Source organism: Nerophis lumbriciformis, linkage group LG04 (assembly GCF_033978685.3).
Source record: "Nerophis lumbriciformis linkage group LG04, RoL_Nlum_v2.1, whole genome shotgun sequence".
Lineage (NCBI taxonomy): Eukaryota > Metazoa > Chordata > Actinopteri > Syngnathiformes > Syngnathidae > Nerophis > Nerophis lumbriciformis.
In genome coordinates, this window is record NC_084551.2 from 46,771,085 (window position 1) to 46,798,293 (window position 27,209).

At 37.6% G+C, this 27,209-nt stretch overlaps 1 protein-coding gene and 1 long non-coding RNA gene across 7 annotated transcripts in view; one reads left to right on the forward strand and one right to left on the reverse strand.

Moving 5' to 3' along the window:
- The window catches only part of ica1 (islet cell autoantigen 1), a 40,686-nt gene that overhangs the window by 9,535 nt on the left and 3,942 nt on the right, over positions 1-27,209 (forward strand). For 4 of the 5 annotated variants that reach the window (XR_012050378.1, XM_061956370.2, XM_061956377.1 and 1 more), the window contains exons 4-9: positions 8,134-8,206; positions 8,272-8,395; positions 8,474-8,672; positions 14,868-15,152; positions 23,195-23,265; positions 23,338-23,378. Coding sequence is in view for 4 of the 5 variants with exons in the window: in XM_061956370.2 (XP_061812354.1) it covers positions 8,134-8,206; positions 8,272-8,395; positions 8,474-8,672; positions 14,868-15,152; positions 23,195-23,265; positions 23,338-23,378 (793 nt within the window). In the remaining variant the exon portion in view is untranslated. The remainder of the gene's footprint in view (positions 1-8,133; positions 8,207-8,271; positions 8,396-8,473; positions 8,673-14,867; positions 15,153-23,194; positions 23,266-23,337; positions 23,379-27,209) is intronic. The other variant, XM_072913042.1, reaches the window with a different exon arrangement.
- Positions 1,453-18,334, reverse strand: LOC133603247 (uncharacterized). 2 transcript variants are annotated; one of them, XR_009815007.2, is made up of 8 exons: positions 15,264-18,334; positions 14,984-15,146; positions 8,508-8,695; positions 8,229-8,417; positions 2,442-2,498; positions 2,107-2,190; positions 1,882-1,953; positions 1,453-1,737 (listed from the first exon to the last, which is right to left on the reverse strand). It is a non-coding gene; the product is annotated as an uncharacterized lncRNA (long non-coding RNA). The 2 variants fall into 2 exon arrangements; XR_012050379.1 differs by having other exon boundaries at positions 2,107-2,498.

A 27,209-nucleotide genomic window follows, 5' to 3' on the forward strand; every position in this document is an offset into this window, starting at 1 on the left:
ATATATATCTGTACAGTAATCTATTTATTTATTTATATATATTTATTTATTTTATATATATATTTATATATTACTTATATATATTTATTTATTTATATATGCACCTTATTGCTTTTTTATCCTGCACTACCATGAGCTTATGTAACAAATTTTCGTTCTTATCTGTGCTGTAAAGTTCAAATTTGAATGACAATAAAAAGGAAGTCTTAGTCTAGTCTAATACTTTTTTAATAACGTTGTGTGCCAGTTTTATGATTAACTACATTCCTCTGTAAATTAGATGAACAGCTCTGATCAATTTCTATATGACTTAAAAGAAAACTGGTTTTGTTGAATAATGCAACAGGAGAAGTATCCAACACTTCTCTTTTCTAAAGTAAATCTGTACAGCAGACACAATCATATGATTTGATTTGTTACATAAACTTTTTTTTTTTTTACAATTAATTTATGTCACTGATTTTTTTTGCATTTGTATTTGCAAACAATAATAATAAAAAAATATATATATATTTTTTAAATTAATTAAAATTTGTTACAAATAAGAAACGCAATTCATTCGAAAATCTTTTTTTGACACACGTGGGCTCTAATTTAGTAGCAAAAAACAAACACCTTCATTACGTGTGTCTAAGGAGCATCCACATTTGCATTTCAAAATATAGAAAATCTCCTGGGAAAATTGATGAAAATATGGGTTTTGTCATCTCCTTTTCTACTTCAATTGAATAGACTGCAAAGACAAGATATTTAATGTTCCAACTGAGAAACTTCATTTTTTTTTGCAAATAATCATTAACTTAGAATTTCATGGCAGCCAGTGCCGGCCCAAGCCTCCATGGGGCCCTAAGCAAAATTAGATTTTGGGGCCCTCTATTTCTGCCAATAATATTGATTGATCATTCACACACCTACTATAAACTCATTGCGGCTCTGGCAGTGTTGTTTACATTATCCTATTGTCAGCCTGGCATGTCTTTACAAATGACATGTCATTTATAAAGATATGGGGGTGGCCCAGTTTATAACATAAATAATACCAATGAATGAACGAATGATGTCCAGAGTGCCACATATGGTTCCTAATCTTAAAATGTAGAAAACATTCAGCTACAAGAGTGGCCTGGGGTTGAACAGTCCAAGTGATAAAGCTTTGCATTTACGGTAAAAGTGTCATCTTGTCTCATCAGTCTTGTACATATTAGTCTTTAATTACTAGTTTATATTTTTAGTTAATTGTTCATATTTAATGTTTACTTTGTACAAAGAGAGCGCAGTCTACTGAAGTTAAATTCTCAATAGTTTTCCCCTTTGAAAGACGCAAGGGAAATTCCTTCCATTTCACCATGTTGCTACAATGATCTTCACTGTTTTCATGCTGTTTCAGCAGTGCACCTATGTTGACCCAATCCAGCTGTCCCTCGGCTGCCAGTTTTTAGGACTTTTTGGAAAATAATTTGCAGCAAAAGCAATAGACTGCATCTTTACTTCTTGAATAAGTCAGCCAGCTACGCTTGACTTTTTCTCCATTGACTAGCTGTCTGTAGGTATAATGATAATGAAAACTTCGGCCATCATGCCGTTTGGGGAATAAAAAGTTCTCCTTAATAGACAGTGGTCCTCTGATCACCTGCTCAGTCCTGTCTGAATCTGAGAGGAAAGAAGGCCACTCAGCTGGGTCAACTGGCGGAGCTGATGATGGTCCATGGTGTGAAGGGGACGTTGTGGTGGAAGTTGCTGAGGAAGTGACCAAAGAAAGACAATGACTAAAAAAGAAGGACCTATAAGGTCATTAAATTGCACTGTTGGACATAATTATTAATCTCAGAATGTTCTGCAGTACAATGAGCAATTACAAAGGGTGTTTTGCAGTTAACTTACTAGATAAATCAGCTGTGGTTTCAGACATGGAGGGGACAGTGGGCACAGAGGGTGGAGGTGTGTGAGAGAGCACTGTAGAGGATGGAGATGGACCCAAGATGAAATACATACATACATACATATAGGCACACATATTAATGAGATACTTTGACTATATTAATTTCCCTTCAAGTGTAATGTTTATACTAAGAAATTAAATGTATACCGTGACAGTCTTTTCCTCACCTGATTCATCACTCACAGTTGAGCCTGAGGATGTGGACTGGCTCTGGGCTGATTCTGTGCCTCCAAAGTATTTTAACAATGCTCCTGGGGAAGTTTCACATAACTTATGAGTTGATGTAAAAAATAATGTTTATTTTACTCAAATAAATTACCGTGCTCTGCTGCAAACAATTTGTGCAAACAACATATCTCACTAGTAACCTGATGCTAAAAACATATTGCTAGCACCTGATGCTAAAAACATATTGCTAGCTAGCTAACGTCACCTAGCTAAAGCTAATTACAGCTACAAATCTCTTTGATAAACTTTTTATTACCAAGTCATGCAAACATACCTTTATCATGGCATTTTTTCTCCTCTTCCACTTTCTTCTTCTTCCTTTTTTCTGCACCTGAAGGATATGTCCTTTTTTGTGACATTGTTTTGCCTCTATCTGCGCTTTTGATGCCCAGTGCGCACTGGCATTGCATGGCGGGCGGCAAACGTCACAGGTGCAGCAGAGGCAGTTTTACATTTAAAGAGAGGCAGGAAGAATCACTAGGCCTAGATCAGCAGCAGCACTCTGTTGACCTAAAATTGTGTTTTTGTACAATAATATATCTTTGATCATTTAGAAATCATCAGTCAGACTCGTACATGCAAAAAATAAGAAATTTTTGTTAATTGCTTTTGGGGGCCCCCTGGTGGCCGCGGGGCCCTAAGCAAGCGCTTAGTACGCTTGGCAGCTATACGTTGCAAAAAAGTTTGCACAGGGGCATTTTTACCACTTTACCTTTCCTTTTAACAACACTCAGTAAACTTTTGGGAACTGAGGAGACCAAATTTTTTTAACTTTTCATGTGGAATTCTTTCCCATTCTTGCTTGATGTACAGCTTAAGTTGTTCAACAGTCCAGGGGTCTCCTTTGTGGTATTTTAGGCTTCAAATTGCGCCACACATTTTCAATGGGAGACAGGTCTGGACTACAGGCAGGCCAGTCTAATACCCGCACTATTTTACTACGAAGCCACGCTGTTGTAACACATGGCTTGGCATTGTCTTGCAGAAATAAGCAGGGGCGTCCATGATAACGTTGCTTGGATGGCAACATATGTTGCTCCAAAACCTGTATGTACCTTTCAGCATTAATGGTGCCTTCACAGATGTGTAAGTTACCCATGTCCTGGGCACTAATACACCCCCATACCATCACAGAGGCTGGCTTTTGAACTCTGCGCCTATAACAATCCGGATGGTTCTTTTCCTCTTTGTTCCAGAGGACACAACATCCACAGTTTCCAAAAACAATTTGAAATGTGGACCCCCTAACCCTAACCACAGAACACTTTTCCACTTTGCATCAGTCCATCTTAGATGAGCTCGGGCCCAGCGAAGCCAGCAGCGTTTCTGGCTGTTGTTGATAAATGGCGTTCGCTTTCCATAGTAGAGTTTTAACTTGCACTTACAGATGTAGCGACCAACTGTAGTTACTGACAGTGATTTTCTGAAGTGTTCCTGAGCCCATGTGGTGATATCCTTTACACACTAAATATTTTTTCTTTGCAGTCTATTTAATTTAATATAGGTTGAAAAGGATTTGCAAATCATTGTATTCTGTTTTTATTTACAATTTACACAACGTGCCAACTTCACTGGTTTTGGGTTTTGTTTTAGTTTTATACAATTTTATAGCATTTTATGTATTTATTACATTGTAAGGTTTCCTCCTGAGGAACCCTGAAATATTGCCAACATGTAGATAAAATAATTCTGGGCTCCTTCACGTAGATTATAGTTGAGACATTTTTCATGCTGGCTGACATGTCTTCCTGGATGTTGCAGAAAGTATGAGAATGTGTCAACTGCTGCCTCCTCTTCACTTCTATAATTAAGTTACGCAAAGTTAGTATTTTTGGCAGAGACATCTTGTTCAAAATGGAATATTTGATGTGAAGTAAGTGGAGCCTTAAATAGGAATATAATTCATGACAACATGGCTTTTGATTCATTATTTTTTTAAACAATGACAGTTTAAATAAATCAGACTATATAGGTCTCGGGGATCCAAAAGGCCATCATTAAAAAAAGTGTAGAAAAAATAAGTGATATATTAATTCATTAATTAATATATTATATATATATATATATATATATATATATATATATATATATATATATATATATATATATTATTTTTACTTTCAATGCTTGAAACTCCAGATCAACTTCAGATCTATCTGTCGATTATAAGTTATTATTTTGTGAGCAATGACAGTTTTAAAATTAAAGAAAAACAGCCTGCATGGGAGTTTTTGTGTTATTAGTGTCGAAATTGCAACCTTTTCTTGTTTCATTTCACCAGTTTTCTCTTTTTTTTCCACATTTTTCGTATTTTTTTGTTCTTGTACTAGTATTTGTAAAATGTGCCGCGGGCCTTATTTACACAATCAAATAATTTATTTCCGGACTATAGAACGCACTGGTCTATAAGCCGCACCCACTAAATTTGTAGATAAAAAAAACTATACGAGCCGCACCGGACTATAACATGTTGTGAAATGAGTTATTTAAACAGAAATATTTTGTAAATAATTATTTAGATACCTTAATTGTTTCTAAACAGTGTATGTAACACAGCAATAAAACGGGTGATCAAACAAAACAGAAGTCATCGTCATGGACCCATGACCTGCGCACGACGTTTTGGTGAATTTACTGAGGACTTTGTGAAATTGAAACAATACAAAAATAATGCGGTTGTAAGTTAATAGTACTAACACAGACACTTGTAAAAGTGTTAGCATATTAGCTAATGCTAATGCTGACGATGATTACATTATGATTAAAAAAAAAACTATACTAGACGGTTTGGTAAGTAAGAATAGTTTTAGTTCCATCCATCCATCCATCTTCTTCCGCTTATCCGAGGTCGGGTCGCGGGGGCAGCAGCCTAAGCAGGGAAGCCCAGACTTCCCTCTCCCCAGCCACTTCGTCCAGCTCTTCCTGTGGGACCCCGAGGCGTTCCCAGGCCAGCCGGGAGACATAGTCTTCCCAACGTGTCCTGGGTCTTCCCCGTGGCCTCCTACCGGTCGGACGTGCCCTAAACACCTCCCTAGGGAGGCGTTCGGGTGGCATCCTGACCAGATGCCCGAACCACCTCATCTGGCTCCTCTCGATGTGGAGGAGCAGTGGCTTTACTTTGAGCTCCTCCCGGATGGCAGAGCTTCTCACCCTATCTCTAAGGGAGAGCCCCGCCACCCGGCGGAGGAAACTCATTTCGGCCGCTTGTACCCGTGATCTTGTCCTTTCGGTCATAACCCAAAGCTCATGACCATAGGTGAGGATGGGAACGTAGATCGACCGGTAAATTGAGAGCTTTGCCTTCCGGCTCAGCTCCTTCTTCACCACAACGGACCGATACAGCGTCCGCATTACTGAAGACGCCGCACCGATCCGCCTGTCGATCTCACGATCCACTCTTCCCTCACTCGTGAACAAGACTCCGAGGTACTTGAACTCCTCCACTTGGGGCAAGATCTCCTCCCCAACCCGGAGATGGCACTCCACCCTTTTCCGGGCTAGAACCATGGACTCGGACTTGGAGGTGCTGATTCTCATCCCAGTTTGGTAAGTAAGAATAGTTTTAGTTATATTGTAAAACTTACAAGCGTTGCTTGGAGTGATGAATTAAGAATTAATTCGAGTAGAAACGCTATGGACGGCTAGAAGACGGTGGAAAGCTCTAAAAAGAAGAGCACTGCAGCACGTGCCATGAGCCAACTCATCCAAAAGATGGCCCAATGGCTTTCTTAAAACCAATTGCGCGCAGAAAAATCCATAAATGAGCTGCATCATTTTATTAGCTGCAGGAAAAAAGTAGCGTCTTATAGTCCCGAGTAGAGATGTCCGATAATGGCTTTTTTGCCGATATCCGATATTGTCCAACTCTTAATAACCGATTCCGATATCAACTGATACCGATATATACAGTCGTGGAATTAACCCATTATTATGCCTAATTTTGTTGTGATGCCCCGCTGGATGCATTAAACAATGTAACAAGGTTTTCCAAAATAAATCAACTCAAGTTATGGAAAAAAATGCCATATTTTTTATTATTGAAGTCACAATTTTTAACATGCCTCAAAACAGCAGCTTGGAATTTGGGACATGCTCTCCCTGAGAGAGCATGAGGAGGTTGAGGCGGGCGGGGTTGAGTTGGGGGGTGGGGAGTAGGTGTAGCGGGGGGTGTATATTGTAGCATCACGGAAGAGTTAGTGCGGCAAGGGGTTCTGGGTATTTGTTCTGTTGTGTTTATGTTGTGTTACAGTGCGGATGTTCTCTCGAAATGTGTTTGTCATTCTTGTTTGGTGTGGGTTCACAGTGTGGCGCATATTTGTAACATTGTTAAAGTTGTTTATACGGCCACCCTCAGTGTGACCGGTATGGCTGTTGACCAAGTATGCTTGCATTCACTTGTGTGTGTGACTGGGCCGGCACGCAAAGGCAGTGCCTTTAAGGTTTATTGGCGCTCTGTACTTCTCCCTACGTCCGTACAGTGGCGTTTTAAAAAGTCATACATTTTACTTTTTGATACCGATAATTTCCGATATTACATTTTAAAGCATTTATTGGACGATAATATCGGCAGTCCGATATTATCGGACATCTGTAGTCCTGAGTTTAAGGTAACTGCGGGCCGCACTGTGGACACGCCTGTTCTAGGTCTTTCTGAATGTGACGCACACACATTACAACTTTAAAGGCCTACTGAAATGCGATTTTCTTATTTAAAAGGGGATAGCAGGTCCATTCTATGTGTCATACTTGATCATTTCGCGATATTGCCATATTTTTGCTGAAAGGATTTAGTAGAGAACATCGACGATAAAGTTCGCAACTTTTGGTCGCTGATAAAAAAAGCCTTGCCTGCACCGGAAGTAGCAGACGAGTAGCGTGACGTCACAGGTTGTGGAGCTCCTCACATCTGCACATTGTTTACAATCATGGCCACCAGCAGCGAGAGCGATTCGGACCGAGAAAGCGACGATTTCCCCATTAATTTGAGCCAGGATGAAAGATTCGTGGATGAGGAAAGTGAGAGTGAAGGACTAGAGGGCAGTGGGAGCGATTCAGATAGGGAAGATGCTGTGAGAGGCGGGTGGGACCTGATATTCAGCTGGGAATGACTAAAACAGTAAATAAACACAAGACATATATATACTCTATTAGCCACAGCACAACCAGGCTTATATTTAATATGCCACAAATTAATCCCGCATAACAAACACCTCCCCCCTCCCGTCCATATAACCCGCCAATACAACTCAAACACCTGCACAACACACTCAATCCCACAGCCCAAAGTACCGTTCACCTCCCCAAAGTTCATACAGCACATATATTTCCCCAAAGTCCCCAAAGTTACGTACGTGACATGCACATAGCGGCACGCACGTACGGGCAAGCGATCAAATGTTTGGAAGCCGCAGCTGCATGCGTACTCACGGTACCGCGTCTGCGTATCCAACTCAAAGTCCTCCTGGTAAGAGTCTCTGTTGTCCCAGTTCTCCACAGGCCAATGGTAAAGCTTGACTGTCATCTTCCGGGAATGTAAACAATGAAACACCGGCTGTGTTTGTGTTGCTGCAGCCGCCCGCAATACACCGCTTCCCACCTACAGCTTTCTTCTTTGCTGTCTCCATTGTTCATTGAACAAATTGCAAAAGATTCACCAACACAGATGTCCAGAATACTGTGGAATTTTGCGATGAAAACAGACGACTTAATAGCTGGCCACCATGCTGTCCCAAAATGTCTTCTACAATCCGTGACGTCACGCGCCGACGTCATCATACCGAGACGTTTTCAGCAGGATATTTCGCGCAAAATTTAAAATTGCACTTTAGTAAGCTAACCCGGCCGTATTGGCATGTGTTGCAATGTTAAGATTTCATCATTGATATTTAAACTATCAGACTGCGTGGTCGGTAGTAGTGGCTTTCAGTAGGCCTTTAAATTGGAACGTTTTCTGTGCGGTTCTTCAGGTGTTCCACTCCATTCAGAGGACATGCATGGAGCTGCTAAAAGTCATCGAGCAGTACCAGAGGAGGATCTGCTGTAAGAACCATCTCCAACTGACCTCTATCCAGACCGTTCAAACTGACGACTGAAGCGCTCTGCAGTTCTTTCCCAGGAGGAGAGCGAGCTGGGCCGGTTCCTGCGGTCCCAGGGTTCCCAGGACAGAAGCAGGGCTGGGAAGATCATGCAGGCCACAGGCAAAGCTCTCTGCTTCTCCTCGCAGCAGAGGTGAGCCAGTGGTGGTCAGCAGCTGCAGAAGAAGAAGAAGAAAAGGTCGTCTTCTCATGTTGTCACTGCGCCGCACAGGCTGGTCCTGAGGAAGCCTCTGTGCCGCCTGTACCAAGAAGTGGAGACCTTCCGCTTCAGGGCCATCTCCGACACCTGGCTGACGGTCAACCGCATGGAGCAGACCAGGACTGAGTACCGCGGCGCACTCCTGTGGATGAAGGACGTCTCTCAGGAGCTGGACCCGGACACGCACAAGCAGATGGAGAAGTTCCGTAAGGTCAGTGGGAGTGAGAGCGGTTCCTGTAGAACACAGGTGTCAAACTCCACCTGGCCTGGAAATAATACTCGTACAGTACAGGCCAAAAGTTTGGACACACCTTCTCCTCATTCAATGTGTTTTCTTTATTTTCATGACTATTTACATTGTCGATTGTCACTGAAGGCATCACAACTATGAATGAACACATGTGGAGTTATGTACTTAACAAAAAAAGGTGAAATAACTGGAAACATGTTTTATATTCTAGTTTCGTCAAAAGAGACACCCATTGCGCTGATTACTGCTTTGCACACTCTTGGCATTCTCTCGATGAGCTTCAAGCACACCTGTGAAGCGAAAACCATTTTAGGTGACTCCCTCTTGAAGCTCATCGAGACAATGCCAAGAGTGCACTGCAAAAAGTCAGTGTTCAAAAACAAGAACGAAAAAATGGAAAAAAGAGGGGTATTTTATTTGAACTAAGCAAAATTATGTGCCAATAGAACAAGAAAATTTGGCTTGTCAAGACTTTCCATCCATCTTCTTCCGCTTATCCGAGGTCGGGTCGCGGGGGCAGCAGCCTAAGCAGGGAAGCCCAGACTTCCCTCTCCCCAGCCACTTCGTTCAGCTCTTCCCGAGGCGTTCCCAGGCCAGCCGGGAGACAGTCTTCCCAACGTGTCCTGGGTCTTCCCCGTGGCCTCCTACCGGTCGGACGTGCCCTAAGGGAGGCGATCGGGTGGCATCCTGACCAGATGCCCGAACCACCTCAGGACTCAAGACTTTCTAAAACAAGTAAAATTAGCTAACCTCAATGAACCCAAAAATACCTTAAAATAAGTATATTCTCACTAATAACAAGTGCACTTTTCTTGGTAGAAAAAAAAGAGACTTTTTTGCTCAATATGTTGAAAAATATTCATATATTAAGTAAATGCTAGTGCCATTATCTTGACATAATGATATGCGCTCGGCATCATGATTTTTTTTTTTCATGCTTGAAGTAAGAAATTATTACTAGGGATGTTCGATAATGGCTTTCTGCCGATATCCGATATTCCGATATTGTCCAACTCTTTAATTACCGATACCGATATCAACCGATACCGATATCAACCGATATATGCAGTCGTGGAATTAACACATTATTATGCCTAATTTGGACAACCAGGTATGGTGAAGATAAGGTACTTTAAAAAATAAAAATAAAAATAAGAATAATAAAATAAAAACATTTTCTTGAATAAAAAAGAAATTAAAACAATTTAAAAATAGTTACATAGAAACTAGTAATTAATGAAAATGAGTAAAATTAACTGTTTAAGGTTAGTACTATTAGTGGACCAGCAGCACGCACAATCATGTGTCCTTACGGACTGTATCCCTTGCAGACTGTATTGATATATATTGATATATAATGTAGGAACCAGAATATTAATAACAGAAAGAAACAACCCTTTTGTGTGAATGAGTGGGGGATGTTTGGGGGAGGGAGATTTTTTGGGTTGGTGCACTAATTGTAAGTGTATCTTGTGTTTTTTATGTTGGTTTAATAAATAAAAAAAAAAACAAAAAAAAAACGATACCGATAATTTCCGATATTACATTTTAACGCATTTATCGGCCGATAATATCGGCCTGCCGATAAATGCGACATCCCTAATTATTACTTTAAAAAAGTAGTTTTATACTTGTGAGTGTTAATGACACAGCTTTGCGTCAGTTGAGTTTCAAGCATGTTTTACTCAATATAGGTCATCAAATCTCAGCAACAAGCTGTAATATCTTACTGAGATCATTTAGGACCAAAACCCTTAAAACAAGTAAAACACTCTAACATAAAATCTGCTTAGTGAGAAGAAAATAAGCAAATATCACCCTTATTTGAGATATTTAATCTTACTTAGATTTCAGTTTTTGCAGTGTGTGCGAAAAAGTAATCAGAGCAAATGGTGGCTATTTTGAAAAAACTAGAATATAAAACATGTTTTCAGTTTTTTCACCTTTTTTTGGTTAAGTACATAACTCCACATGTGTTCATTCATAGTTGTGATGCCTTCAGTGACAATCGACAATGTAAATAGTCATGAAAATAAAGAAAACGCATTGAATGAGAAGGTGTGTCCAAACTTTTGGCCTGTACTAAATGTATTCCTTCTTTCCATTTGGACTTAAAATATACACAAGAGAGACTTGTATAATTAAATATATAATTAAACATATAATTAAATTCCACAGTTTGGAAATTATGTGGTTGCAGTGCAGATTTTGACACAAAGAAGTAAAACGTCATGACTAATTATAAATAATACATATTTTGCACTAAACAACTATGTATATGATAAAAACACTTATCTTAACACCCATATTGCACACTAAGCAAAAGTTTTTTTACATCAAGAAAAAAGATCACGGTAATATCATTTAGACTTGAATATTGTCTAATAATGAAACAAATATTGTCATACATCACTAACATGTTTTTGTTCAAATGAAAATAAATACTTCAATGTAAAAACACGGTAAATTTAACAGTGATAATCTAGCGACTGGGCTGCCAGAATATCCCGCAAAATCTACACATTTTTTTAGTGTATGTAAAAAAAATACATAATTAAATTAGGGTGTCAGGTGATTTTTTATTTTTTATTTACACTGAAATCAAGAATTCTTAAAGGCTCAAAACAGACATGAAGCCGCTTTATATATATATATATTTTTTTTTTCTTCAAATGTCATCTTTTAATAAAAATTTTTAGGAAAAATGTCCAAGAAGAAGAAACACAGATCACACGTTTTGTCATATCAAGAGCACGGTTAATCATGATTAATACCGTTATTACTAAATTACATTTGCTGGAGAAAATAGCCCAATACTTGGATACAAATGCAATTTTGTAGTCAGAATGTCAAACTGGAACGATTTTTTAAATGTTTCACTGAACTGCAAGTCATTGATTTGCTCAAAACTTGGTGACAATAAGTATAGAATTAAGAATGCAGTGCACATTTTGAAAGTCTTTGCAATAGTATTGCTAAAAAGGTACAGTTACTGATTGATAATGTCGTAAACACACTCATAAACAACTTAACATGGTGCACCATTTAAATCTGCATTTACTCTTTTTCATTAAACCAGTGGTTTAAACAAACAAGCTTGTTTAACTTTTTCAGATGATTTGCAGATCTTTTTTTGGTACAATGTGACCCCAGCTCTTTGGGATTACTCACGCATGCCCAAAGTTCTCCAGGAAGCAACATAAATTAACATTTAGCCGGTAATGGCAACTTGATGCTCTTGTTTGTGTAGTACAGTTGGTGTATCCTTGCTGTAATTGTAGCTGTGGCGATATGAAAACCATCTTCTTGCAGGACCTGGTCTTCACAGATGTTAAGTGGTTTACATGTCTGTGGTACTTTAGTTGACACTGACGCAGCTAAACTTTGCCAGCGTAGTTTGTTGTCCTCTGCTTGTTGTCGATGTAGCGCCAGCACTATCTGCTTTGCCCTAAGAAGGTTAACTCGATGTGCGCTGATGATAAGACCAACAAGTTACCTCAGTTTTATCTTAAGTTCTGTTTTGAAGAAAAATTGGCCGCATCTCATTGCAATCACAGACCGTGTACAATGCGCGAGTGTGATTAATCTCCATTTGCACAGTATATGATAATACGATTATTTATTTTTATTAACCCCATGCGCTAACGTTGGCAACCCTAAATTAAATGCATAAGCAATAGTGTAACAATATCATGAGCGAAATCCTTACTCATTAATGTCAATATATTATTAAGTGTTAAAAACATTAATGTCAATACATTATTCAGTGTTAAAAACATTAATGTCAATAAGTGTTAAAAACAATGTCAATATTTTATTAAGTGTTAAAAACAATAATGACAATATATTATTAAGTGTTAAAAACATTGACAATATATTATTCAGTGTTAAAAACATTAATGTCAATATATTTAGTGTTAAAAACAATGTCAATATATTTAGTGTTAAAAACATTCATGTCAATATATTATTAAGTGTTAAAAACATTAATGTCAATATATTATTTAGTGTTGAAAACATTAATGTCAATATATTATTAAGTGATAAAAACATTAATGTCAATATATTATTAAGTGTTAAAAACAATGTCAATATATTATTAAGTGTTAAAAACATTATTGTCAATATATTATTCAGTGTTAAACACATTAATGTCAATATATTATTAAGTGTTAAAAACAATGTCAATTTATTATTAAGTGATAAAAACAATGTCAATATATTAAGTGTTAAAAACATTAATGTCAATATATTATTAAGTGTTAATAACATTATTGTCAATATATTATTAAGTGATAAAAACATTGTCAATATATTAAGTGTTAAACACATAAATGACAATATATTATTCAGTGTTAAACACATTATTGTCAATATATTATTAAGTGTTAAGAACATTAATGTCTATATATTATTAAGTGTTAAAATCAATAATGTCAATTTATTATTAAGTGATAAAAACATTGTCAATATATTAAGTGTTAAACACATAAATGACAATATATTATTCAGTGTTAAACACATTAATATCAACATATTATTAAGTGTTAAAATCATTAATGTCAATATATTAAGTGTTAAAAACATTAATGTCAATATATTAGTAAGTGTTAAAAACATTAATGTCAATATATTAAGTGTTAAAAACATTAATGTCAATATATTAGTAAGTGATAATAACATTAATGTCAATATATTATTAAGTGATAAAAACATTAATGTCAATATATTATTAAGTGTTAAAAACAATGTCAATATATTATTAAGTGTTAAAAACAATGTCAATATATTGTTAAATGTTAAAAACATTGTCAATATATTATTCAGTGTTAAAAACATTAATGTCAATATATTATTAAGTGATAAAAACATTAATGTCAATATATTATTAAGTGATAAAAACATTAATGGCAATATATTATTAAGTGTTAAAAACATTAATGTCAATATATTATTCAGTGTTAAAAACATTAATGTCAATATATTATTCAGTGTTAAAAACATTAATGACAATATATTTTTAAGTGTTAAAAACAATGTCAATATATTACTATGGGTTAAACACATTAATGTCAATATATTATTATGGGTTAAACACATTAATGTCAATATATTATTAAGTGTTAAAAACAATGTCAATATATTAAGTGTTAAAAACATTAATGTCAATATATTATTAAGTGTTAAAAACATGAATGTCAATATATTATTTAGTGTTAAAAACATTAATGTCAATATATTATTAAGTGATAAAAACATTAATGTCAATATATTAAGTGATAAAAACATTAATGTCAATATATTATTAAGTGTTAAAAACATTAATGTCAATATATTATTAAGTGTTGAAAACATTATTGTCAATATATTATTCAGTGTTAAAAACATTCATGTCAATATATTATTCAGTGTTAAACACATTAATGTCAATATATTATTCAGTGTTAAAAACATGAATGTCAATATATTATTTAGTGTTAAAAACATTAATGTCAATATATTATTAAGTGATAAAAACATTAATGTCAATATATTAAGTGATAAAAACATTAATGTCAATATATTATTAAGTGTTAAAAACATTAATGTCAATATATTATTAAGTGTTGAAAACATTATTGTCAATATATTATTCAGTGTTAAAAACATTAATGTCAATATATTATTCAGTGTTAAACACATTAATGTCAATATATTATTCAGTGTTAAAAACATTCATGACAATATATTTTAAGTGTTAAAAACAATGTCAATATATTATTAAGGGTTAAACACATTAATGTCAATATATTATTAAGTGTTAAAAACAATGTCAATATATTATTAAGTGTTAAAAACAATGTCAATATATTGTTAAATGTTAAAATCATTAATGACAATATATTAAGTGTTAAAAACATTAATGTCAATATATTATTTAGTGTTAAACACATTAATGTCAATATATTATTCAGCCTTCTCAGGGCAGCCATAACTGCCATGTGGCCTTTAATGAAAACAAGTTTGACTCCCTGCTGTAGAAGTTCAATAACCGCCTGCCTGTCTGTGTGTGTGTGTGTGTGTGTGTGTGTGTGTGTGTGTGTGTGTGTGTGTGTGTGTGTGTGCGTGCATTTGCGTGCGTGTGTGTGTGTGTGTGTGTGTGTGTGTGTGTGTCAGGTCCAGGCCCAGGTGCGCACCACCAAGGCCAACTTTGACAAGCTGAAGAGTGACGTGTGTCAGAAGGTGGAGCTGCTGGGAGCAAGTCGCTGCAACCTTCTCTCCCACGTCCTCACCTCCTACCAGGTACACAGCAGCACCACACACTTGTTGTCAGTGTCCTTCTTGTCCTTTGTCGCCTGGCAGACCACACTGTTGCACTTCTGGGAGAAGACCTTCCACACCATGGCGGCCATTCACGAGAGCTTCAAGGGCTGTCCGTGTTCCGAGCTCTCTGCACTGAAGGTCAGACCAACGTTCCACACCAAAATCATGAATGAACACAGAAGCAATATGTTTACGCCAGTCAAAGATCCTCTATTTGAGAGGAACACTCTGTTGTCTTGAAGGACTTACACTAGTCTGAGATCTTTTATATGACAGGAGTGCTGCAAAAGTGCTGTTCTTCTCAACAACTACGCTGCTTTGAGTCGGTCTGAAATGGAAAATATGAACATTCAAAAGTCTTAGTCAGCGTTTCCTTTTCTTCTGATATTATGTGTGTGTTACGTCTTTTTGCAGCAATTAGCGTGAGGAGTAGAGGACTAATAAACTTGATGTTGTGTGGATGTTCATCACACATAGACAACATACAAAAACCTTCAAATGCTCGGAATATTAGACATGCGCGATAATGGACATTTTAAAACGATACAGACAACCGATAATTATGTGTACATATAACTACTGGAGATTTTGTGGGAAGAAATGATTTTAACAGTTCACACTTTTGCCCAAAATGTGTGTACACTCTAACAAAAAGATGTACATCTTTTGTAAAGATAAGTATGTCAACTTATATTTCTGTTTTTTAATGAATGATATTTTTCAGAAACAAATACCGTGTTTTTCGGAGTATAAGTCGCACCTGCCGAAAATGCATAATAAAGAAGGAAAAAAACATATATAAGTCGCCAAACTATGAAAAAAACTGCGACTTATAGTACGAAAAATACGGTAGACTTCCTACTATAATTCTGACCCACGTAAACAATTAAAATCATTGCGTAGAGCAAAATATATTTTTAATGTATTGATATCGAAACGTAATTATTTCAATGATAGACAACAAGCAACTCAAACATTCTGTACATGATTTCATACAATAAAAAAAGAAAATCTGTCCAACACGACATAGGTATATGAGGCGAATAAAACTACGGCAATTAGATTCTGCATCGTCGTAAAAATTAATTCATTCATTCTGAAACAGGTGGCGTAACATTGCGTGTTGATTGACAAAAATAAGATACATTTACGATATTTATATTGTTCCTTGACAAAAATAAGATCAATTTACGATAATTATATTGTTCCTTGACTGTAATAAACTAGTGCAGAAAGGTTCAATTGTAAATTATTCAAAAAAATCTGGGTTCAAATGACAAAAGTGCTTTTTTGCACTAAGAACTCATAAAAGTTAACTAAGAGTTACCATGAAGTTAGACATAAACATGTACTCATTTTGTCGTCACGTTCTTTAGCCCCAAGTATTTTATTTCAAACTGTCCCGTGATTTTTTGTTTGCTGTGGTCGCCGCTATTAACCCCAAGTCTTGGCTTAGCACAGCAGCTTCGCACTGCTTCCATAAATCTTCACATTAGTACATTTTAAGGTGACTTATCAAATTGTATTGTGTTGGCGTTCATCTTTAATTCCGCCCCTGTTTAATTTATGCAGAACACATATCCAAACTACCAGTGAATTGTCTTCTTCTGACCTGCGAAATCATGGGTGTCAAACTCTGGCCCGCGGGCAAAATTTGTCCCGCCCTGTAATTTAATTTGGCCCTTGAGGCAATATCAAATTAACATTAGAGCTGGACCGCCGGTATTATACAGCGCATTCACCGTTAATACTCATACTTGGGGGCGGCAGCGGCGATGACCAAGAAGAACGCGGAGTTGGAATATAATTACAACATTTTATGTACATATTTATATACAGATTTGAACAATTAGTGATTCACTGAAATATATTTATTAATTGTGGTTCTTACAAAAAATATATCTTATAAAATATAAAAGCTAAAATGTCTCTTAAAGCTCTGCCCCTTTAATTAGTGAATACTAAATAATTTAACTTTAGCCTACTACTACAACCATATTATTTACCAGCAACATGAAGTGAAACAGAGGCAGAGGTGTCCTGCCACAGTCAGTCAACCTCCTCCTCCTGCTGAACAGGTCGCACCTGTGGTCCGGACTGTAGGCCTACCTCCTCTCCAAGTCCAGCCCTTTTCGGCCGTTGAAAATATTTTTCTATACTCAACTGTGTGAAGGAGTGAACATCCAACATTAGAATGTATTACTAACGAGCAGAAGCGCTCTATGTACAGTGCCGTTTAACCAGCAGCTCAACACATGCAGGGTTCAACGTTAAGGTTTTTTTCTACTTGCCCGACTTCTCAAATCTACTTACCCCAATATTTTTACTTGTCCTGCCTAGGTTTTTTTCTGGCTGTGTAGTGCTCATGGCTTATATCTTACTAGAATCCTTCCCGTTTACTATTTACAACACTACACAGTATTTATTATTATCTATAATTACATTTAAATGGCATTGCATACATGTAAAATGAAATGCTATTTCACATTATTTGACCAGTAGCAGTTACACCCATCTGAACAGGTCATCCACCTGTTTAAAGCCCGATCACAGTTGAAATCTTGAAATGAAGGGCCTTTAATAAAACATTAACCTGGACAACATTTTAACAGCTGGTTGGTTCAGATTTTATTATTTTCATTGCATTCACATGCTGCAGTGGACAGTGAACAATTTAGCTTCAGTCCATGTGTGTTTATTGACAACAGGGTTATAACCTGGACACGTTAGCTCGTCGGTATGAAAACAGGTGACCGAGTCAAACAGCGGCGGTGTTAATGAAGCAGCGTCAGGCGAAACCGTCAGTGAAACGCTCGGTGAAATCGCGGATTAACATTAAATATGACGAGCCGCGAGCGATGCATCTATAACCTATCTACCTATAACACCTGTAAAAATGAAGCAATGCTACCACGCTAGCAAGCGTTAGCTAGCCGGCTATGAGCCACCAAGCTGCTAACTATCGCCAAAAGGCACCATTTAAGTTTTTTTCCCCATGGCATCCTGGATCAAGGCTTTCAGCAGCTTTTGGACGTTTGAGGTAGAAACGTAGGAAGCGCCATCATTATGAAAAGTAGTCGGCGAGTATTTTGGTCCCGTCCGTCCGTCCCTCTTCTTCTTCTTCTTCTTCTGGCCCACCAGGTGAATTAAGTGCTATTGGCGGAGTTACAATGCATACCGCCACCTACTGCACCGGAGGTGTAACTACAAGCAACATTCACAGACAGTCCCATTGCTTTTATGAGCGGTCGAGCGAGTCAAAAGCCGAAAAATCCATTTGTGGCGGACATAATTCTTTCGTGGCGGGCCGCCACAAATAAATGAATGTGTGGGAAACACTGCAATATACACCCCCCGCCAGTGCCGGCCCAAGCCTCCATGGGGCCCTAAGCAAAATTTGATTTTGGGGCCCTCTATTTCTGCCAATAATATTGATTGTTGATCATTCACACACCTACTATAAACTCATTGCGGCTCTGGCAGTGTTGTTTACATTATCCTATTGTCAGCCTGGCATGTCTTTACAAATGACATGTCATTTATAAAGATATGGGGGTGGCCCAGTTAAGAACATAAATAATACCAATGAATGAACGAATGATGTCCAGAGTGCCACATATGGTTCCTAATCTTAAAATGTAGAAAACATTCAGCTACAAGAGTGGCCTGGGGTTGAACAGTCCAAGTGATAAAGCTTTGTATTTACAGTAAAAGTGTCATCTTGTCTCATCAGTCTTGTACATATTAGTCTTTAATTACTAGTTTACATTTTTAGTTAATTGTTCATATTTAATGTTTACTTTGTACAAAGAGAGCGCAGTCTACTGAAGTTAAATTCATCAATAGTTTTCCCCTTTGAAAGACGCAAGGCAAAATCCTTCCATTTCACCATGTTGCTACAATGATCTTCACTGTTTTCATGCTGTTTCAGCAGTGCACCTATGTTGACCCAATCCCGCTGTCCCTCGGCTGCCAGTTTTAAGGACTTTTTGGAAAATAATTTGCAGCAAAAGCAATAGACTGCATCTTTACTTCTTGAATAAGTCAGCCAGCTACGCTTGACTTTTTCCCCATTGACTAGCTGTCTGTAGGTATAATGATAATGAAAACTTCGGCCATCATGCCGTTTGGGGAATGAAAAGTTCTCCTTAATAGACAGTGGTCCTCTGATCACCTGCTCAGTCCTGTCTGAATCTGAGAGGAAAGATATGGCGTCACATTAGTGCCAAAAATCCAAGCGCATAAAAACTGTTATCGCGCACTGATTCTCCACTTTGTGCGCGCGCGACACCCTTTTGCACGCGCGTGGTGTCTTTTTGCGCGCGCGTGGTGTCTTTTTGCGCGCGTGCGGTGCCTTTCTGCGCGCGCGCCGTCTCGGTCTGTGCGCTCTCTGTGTACTCCTGGCATCTCTCCTCGCGCTGTCATTTTTTTTTTGGCACTTTGGGGGCAGGTATGCTTAGACAGCCCCTCCTTTCTGATTGGCTCTGAGCATTTTTCATATGACCAATCATTCTCCAGCGTAGCAACGTTGTAGCCATCTTACCTCGGACAGCTAGCCTCAATCATTACATTGATGTCAAAGCAAGTTATGGTAATTTAATTAGTACATGTACCAATTAAATTACCATAACTTGCTCGATTTTCAACCAATTTACAAACGGTTTGCCTTGTTACAAATCTTATTACATAGGATGCTGCACCTGTTGAAATTACCTCTTTCGCTATAAAAAAAAATGACTTAATTGTGCAACATAGTTGTGTAGGGTCAGTGATAGTCAGTTCTCTGATTATTTTAAACTGTTTCAGAATACATTATTAAAAGGCTATTTTTAACATTTTAAAAACAAAATTCAAAGATTATTTCATTAATTTTATGGCTGAATCAAAAGAAATTCCATAAATTAGAAAACAAATGTTCAAGAAGAAGTGAAAACTTTGCGCCTATAACAATCTTGATACATATTGACGATGACCCGCCCTGCTATACTTCTGATTGGCTCTGAGCGTTTCGCCTGACCAATCAGAAAGAAGGGGCCGTCTAAGCATACCCGCCCCCAAAGTGCCAAAACGAAACATGCCAGCGCACAGACCGAGACGGCGCGCGCGCGCAAAAAGGCACCACACGCGCGCAAAAGGGTGTCGCGCGCGCGCACGAAGTGGAGAATCAGCGCGTGATAACAGTTTTTATGCGCTCGGATTTTTGGCACTAATGTGACGCCATAGCAGGCGGCAAACGTCACAGGTGCAGCAGAGGCAGCTTTACATTTAAAGAGAGGCAGGAAGAATCACTAAGCCTAGATCAGCAGCAGCACTCTGTTGACCTAAAATTGTGTTTTTGTACAATAATATATCTTTGATCATTTAGAAATCATCAGTCAGACTCGTACATGCAAAAAATTAAAAATAAGATTTTTTTGTTAATTGCTTTTGGGGGCCCCCTGGTGGCCGCGGGGCCCTAAGCAAGCGCTTAGTACGCTTATGCCTTGGGCCGGCTCTGCCCCCCGCTACCACCAAACCCCGCCCCCGCCCACCAAGTTAATGTTGATATTTACCTATGTTGACAAATAGAAAAGAGGCATTCAATTTTTTTATTTAAATTTTATTTAATATACCATTGATGTTTTTTCGTTTGTTTTTTGAAAGTTGATTTTGCTTGTTCTATATTCAGTGTTAAAGCAAATCAGTGTAGCAAACTGAGCAATAATTAACGTTTTATTCATGCACTTTCTCTTGCTACTTCAAGGCTTGAAGTTTGATTCATTCATTATTATTTTATTTTCAAATGTATTATTAGCCTGTGGAAAAAGTTTATTTTGATATTTACCTCAGAAGGCTGCAAATAGAAAAGAGACATTCAATTTTTTATTTAAGTTTTATTTGATATGCCGTTGATATTGTTTTATTATTATTATTTCAAACTCGATTTTGCATGCTTGTTCAATATTCAATGCAAAACTTGTTTGGGTCCTTATTAAAAGGTTAATTTGTTCAACTTTGGCCCGCGGCTTTGTTCAGTTTTACATTTTGGCCCACTCTATATTTGAGTTTGACACCCCTGTGCTATATAAAGCCAACAGAGGCGTCTGCTGCGCAACGTTGCTTTTCTCTGCACACAACAGGGTGCGCAGTATGGTCACAAACATGCGACCATACTGAGGGGTTGAGGAGCCGCAAGCCACAACAGAGACACCAAAAACCAACACGTAGACCAGGGGTGCTCAATACGTCGATCGCGATCTACCAGTCGATTGCAAAGGTAGTATTGGTAGATTGCATTACATAAAAAAATTAAAAATTAAAAAAAATTAAAAAAATTTGCATTACATTAAAAAAAAAAAAAAAAAAATTGACGCCAGCCTATCATCCATCCCGTCTTTTGATTGATTAACAGGGCAGCCCAGTCAGATGACATCTTCGTTTTTCTGACACTTAGGTCACTGCGCATGCGCAAAAAACGGCGCTCAAAGCAGCAAAACTGACAAGCTTGTCAGCGAGTTACCGCCAATTTTCAGCCCTCGGTTTTTTCTCTTAAGGGTATAAAAATGAGTGGGGGAGCTGGACCAAGTAAGAAGACAAAAACTTATCACTTTCATACGGAATGGGAGGAGGACTTTTTTCATGATGACATTTTCGAAGTGCGTTTGCCTCATCTGCCATCGCAATACCAAAGAAGGGAAATGTGGAGTGGCATTTTCGGACTTTTCATGGGAAATACGACACCGACTTCCCGCTGAAAAGCGAGCTGAGAAAGAGAAAGGTGAAGGAACTGAAATCCCAGTTGTCCGGACAGCAGTCATTTTTCACACAACAAACTTCAAAAGCGAAAGTCGCCACCGAAGCATCAATCTGGGTGAGTCACATCATCGTTAATAACAATAAGTCCTTCCAAGACGGAGAGATGGTAAAGGAGGCATTCGTTGAAGCAGCTGACTCATTGTTCCGAGACTTTAAAAATAAGGCAGAAATATTATCTTCGATATAAAGAATCCTCAATATATTTAGAAATAAATATATGTATTGCATTTTTGTAGTAGGTACATCATTTTGACTTGATCATTTTATAAGTAGCTTGCATGCTGAAAAAGTGTGAGCACCCCTGATTCTTGTATTATCATTAAACACCTTTAATTTATTAACTATATGTGTTAAACATGCTTGCATTATCATTAAACACCTTTAACTTGTTAACAAAAACATATTTCATAAATAAGTAAATATAAATTATATATACACGAATGAGGTAGATCCCCACGACTTGATCAATTGAAAAGTAGCTCGCCTGCAGAAAAAGTGTGAGCACCCCTGACATAGACGATAAGCCTTTATTATTATCGGTAGATTTTTTTACACTGCACAAGAAATCAGATTTTTTTGCCCTCGAGTGACACAGATCTGATTTTTTTGCCAGTCTAAACTGGCTTCAAAGTGCTTCAAATCCAGTCTTCAGGCTACATCAGGACGTAGTCCCAATCTGATCTTTTCAAATGTGACTTCAGTCTAAATGCAATGCGACCTGAATGTGACTTTTTCGTCAGCTATGACATTCGTGTGCGCCGGAAAGGTGCAGTCGCCAGCGAAAGTGGATACTTCATCACAACATCCTTGTCAAATAATAGCCTGTATGTAAAATATGAATATAGAGAAGAAGAAATAGTGATTGTTTAAAGCCTGGAATTTACGCTGTGGCTCATTTGCTTACATGTGAGTTAAAAGATAAAGCTAACGTAGATCCAAGCTGATGTCCGTGTCTCCTATATAATTCACAGCCATTAAAAGATTACAACCCTCCCAAATATATTACACTATATACATTCCTTCTTACTATATATTACTTTCATTTTCTTTTATGTAAAAAAAAACAAAACTGTAATTTTTAAAGTTTTGCGACTTTTATTTTATTTTGTAGTAGTAGCGACTTCCTCCTGGTCAGCTTCCTTTGTTTTGGCTTCATCAAAGTGTGCACGCAAGGGATGCCAGGCCATATGGGGGCCACATTGGTGCGTTTACACCGGAGGCTGATGTACTTGCAGTGTAAACAAACGGTCGGCTGGAAAAAAATCTGATTAAAAAAAAAAATCAGATTTGAGCCACTCTTTATTTCCGTTATCGGTGGATAATTATCGGCTAATTATCCCTCCCAATATACTCACCTGCTTGTGTAAATAAATGTGTATTGTCAGGAACCAGCAGAGCGTCAGTCAAAGAAGAAGAGAAAGAAGAATAAATGTGAGACAAAAGACAAAGATGAAGAGTAAGTTGAAGAAGTCATAAAAAGCTGATTTTTTTTTTTTGGTGTCATAAAATGCTTTTTTTTTTTTTATAGACTTGTCTCGCTGGGAAATGACAACAGTTCAACAAAAGAAGGTAAACTACAAAACTAAATCATTGTGTTAGAGATAAAAATATAATTTGTGTTATTGTAATATTTGTATGTATTAATAAGTGCTGTCTTTCACCTTTCAACACAATCACCTTAGCTTTAGTTTCATCACTTTTTGTCAACAAAAACTTAAAACTGACCTTTACTTCCCATACTGGAACATTTCTGTGTGTGTACTCTTCAACCATTGTTGTCATCTCTTGGTCTTCTTCAGGTCTTAGTCTTCTTCAAGTCTTGGTCTTCTTCAAGTCTTGGTCTTCTTCAGGTCTTGGTCTTTTTCAAGTCTTGGTCTTTTTCAAGTCTTGCTCTTTTTTAAGTCTTGGTCTTCTTCAGGTCTTGGTCTTCTTCAAGTCTTGGTCTTCTTCAAGTCTTGGTCTTCTTCAAGTGTTGTTATTATTCAGGTCTTGGTCTTCTTCAAGTCTTGGTCTTCTTCATCTCTTGGTCTTCTTCAGGTCTTGGTCTTTTTCAAGTCTTGGTCTTTTTCAGGTCTTGGTCTTCTTCAGGTCTTGGTCTTCTTCAGGTCTTGGTCTTCTTCAGGTCTTGGTCTTCTTCAGGTCTTGGTCTTCTTAAAGCCTTGGTCTTCTTCAGGTCTTGGTCTTCTTCAAGTCTTGGTCTTCTTCAAGTCTTGGTCTTCTTCATCTTTTTGATCACTTTTTGTGAACAAAAACTTAAAACTGACCTTTACGTCCCATACTGTAACCTTTCTGTGTGTGTACTCTTCAACCTTTGTTGTTATCTCTTCGTCTTCTTCAAGTCTTGGTCTTCTTCAGGTCTTGGTCTTCTTCAACTCTTGGTCTTCTTCATCTCTTGGTCGTCTTCTAGTCTTGGACTTTTTCAGGTCTTTGTCTTCTTCAAGTCTTGGTATTATTTAGGTCTTGGCCTTCAGGTCTTTGTGTTCTTCAGGTCTTTGTGTTCTTCAGGTCTTGGTCTTTTTCAGGTCTTAGTCTTCTTCAGGTCTTGGTCTTCTTCAAGTCTTGGTCTTCTTCAGGTCTTGGTCTTTTTCAAGTCTTGGTCTTTTTCAAGTCTTGGTCTTTTTCAAGTCTTGGTCTTTTTTAAGTCTTGGTCTTTTTTAAGTCTTGGTCTTTTTCAGGTCTTGGTCTTTTTCAGGTCTTGGTCTTCTTCAGGTCTTGGTCTTCTTCAGGTCTTGGTCTTCTTCAGGTCTTGGTCTTCTTCAAGTCTTGGTCTTCTTCAGGTCTTGGTCTTTTTCAAGTCTTGGTCTTTTTCAAGTCTTGGTCTTTTTCAAGTCTTGGTTTTTTTCAAGTCTTGCTCTTTTTTAAGTCTTGCTCTTTTTTAAGTCTTGCTCTTCTTCAGGTCTTGGTCTTCTTCAGGTCTTGGTCTTCTTCAAGTGTTGTTATTATTCAGGTCTTGGTCTTCTTCAAGTCTTGGTCTTCTTCATCTCTTGGTCTTCTTCAGGTCTTTGTCTTCTTCAGGTCTTGGTCTTTTTCAAGTCTTGGTCTTTTTCAAGTCTTGGTCTTTTTCAAGTCTTGGTCTTCTTCAGGTCTTGTTATTATTCAGGTCTTGGTCTTCTTCAGGTCTTGGTCTTCTTCAGGTCTTGGTCTTCTTCAAGTCTTGGTCTTCTTCAGGTCTTGGTCTTCTTAAAGCCTTGGTCTTCTTCAGGTCTTGGTCTTCTTCAAGTCTTGGTCTTCTTCATCTTTTTGATCACTTTTTGTGAACAAAAACTTAAAACTGACCTTTACGTCCCATACTGTAACCTTTCTGTGTGTGTACTCTTCAACCTTTGTTGTTATCTCTTCGTCTTCTTCAAGTCTTGGTCTTCTTCAGGTCTTGGTCTTCTTCAACTCTTGGTCTTCTTCATCTCTTGGTCGTCTTCTAGTCTTGGACTTTTTCAGGTCTTTGTCTTCTTCAAGTCTTGGTCTTTTTCAAGTCTTGGTCTTTTTCAAGTCTTGGTATTATTTAGGTCTTGGTCTTCAGGTCTTTGTGTTCTTCAGGTCTTTGTGTTCTTCAGGTCTTTGTGTTCTTCAGGTCTTTGTGTTCTTCAGGTCTTGGTCTTTTTCAGGTCTTTGTCTTCTTCAGGTCTTTGTCTTCTTCAGGTCTTTGTCTTCTTAAAGTCTTGGGCTTCTTCAGGTATTGGGCTTCTTCAGGTATTGGTCTTTTTCAAGTCTTGGTCTTTTTCAAGTCTTGGTCTTCTTCAGGTCTTTGTCTTCTTCAAGTCTTGGTCTTTTTCAAGTCTTGGTATTCTTCGGGTCTTGGTCTTCGGGTCTTTGTGTTCTTCAGGTTTTGGTCTTCTTCAGGTCTTTGTCTTCTTCAGGTCTTTGTCTTCAGGTCTTGGTCTTCTTCAGGTCTTGGTCTTAAAGTCTTGGGCTTCTTCAGGTATTGGTCTTCTTCAAGTCTTGGTCTTCTTCAAGTGTTGTTATTATTCAGGTCTTGGTCTTCTTCAAGTCTTGGTCTTCTTCATCTCTTGGTCTTCTTCAGGTCTTTGTCTTCTTCAGGTCTTTGTCTTCTTCAGGTCTTGGTCTTTTTCAAGTCTTGGTCTTTTTCAAGTCTTGGTATTCTTCAGGTCTTGGTCTTCGGGTCTTTGTGTTCTTCAGGTCTTGGTCTTCTTCAGGTCTTGGTCTTCTTCAGGTCTTTGTCTTCTTCAGGTCTTGGTCTTCTTAAAGTCTTGGGCTTCTTCAGGTATTGGTCTTCTTCAAGTCTTGGTCTTTTTCAAGTCTTGGTCTTTTTCAAGTCTTGGTCTTTTTCAAGTCTTGGTCTTTTTCAAGTCTTTGTCTTCTTCAGGTCTTAATCTTAATCTTGGTTTTCTTCAAGACTTGGTCTTTTTCAGGTCTTAATCTTCTTCAGGTCGTTGTCTTCTTCAGGTCTTGGTCTTCTTCAGGTCTTGGTCTTCTTTTTGATCACTTTTTGTGAACAAAGACTTAAAACTGACCTTTACTTCCCATACCTGGGAAGTAAAGAATCCCATTTCTGTGTGTGTACTCTTCAAACCATTGTTGTTTGGGCTCCAATACCTTTTAAATAGTGATATGTTGAAGTATAAAAACATAAATAAAACAAATGCACCTGCAAACAGAAAGTGATTGACCCATGGCCCGCCTACAGGAAGATCACTTTTATACCTAAAGTAGGCTTGACGTTTTGCTTTAAGATACATTTAGAGTCTCGGGTTTTAGTTTTAGGTTAGGATGAAGAGAAAGGTTTTATCATTAATTGTGGTTAGTTAGTCGTAGGTTTCTGGTTGGTTTTAGTCATGTGTAGTTTTCTCATTAAGGTGTCCAGATAGAATTGGGGTTTAGATATTAGTGTTTCAAGCTAATACTTGGGTTTGATCAAATAATAATACATCCCCTTGTTGGAACTGTGGGCCATTGAACGTTATATTACGTGTCTCCTATAATAAATGTTTTCATCTTACTGGGACAGGTTGTCAAGTAATCAAAAATATGAGATAGCCAAGAGGCTAAGGAGATGGACTGCTAACACCGTGCATCCGGAAAGTATTCACGTCGCTTGACATTTTATGTTACAGCCTTATTCCAAAGAGGTATACATTAATTTTTATCCTCAACATGACAATGACAATTTTAAGTGTTTTTTTTAAATTGCAAACTTATAAAAAAATAAGAAATCGCATATACTGTACATAAGTATACAGACCCTTTGCTTAATACTTTGTTCAAGTCACAAGTCTTTTTAAATACGATGCCACAAGCTTGGGTGGGCATGACAAGAAGATTTGACAGCAACATCTCACTGTGACACAGCAAATAACACACGTACACAATGGGAATATTGAACAACAAATCAATGATTGAAGTGACAAATTTGCCATCCAAACAATACCCCGTTTGTTGACAAGA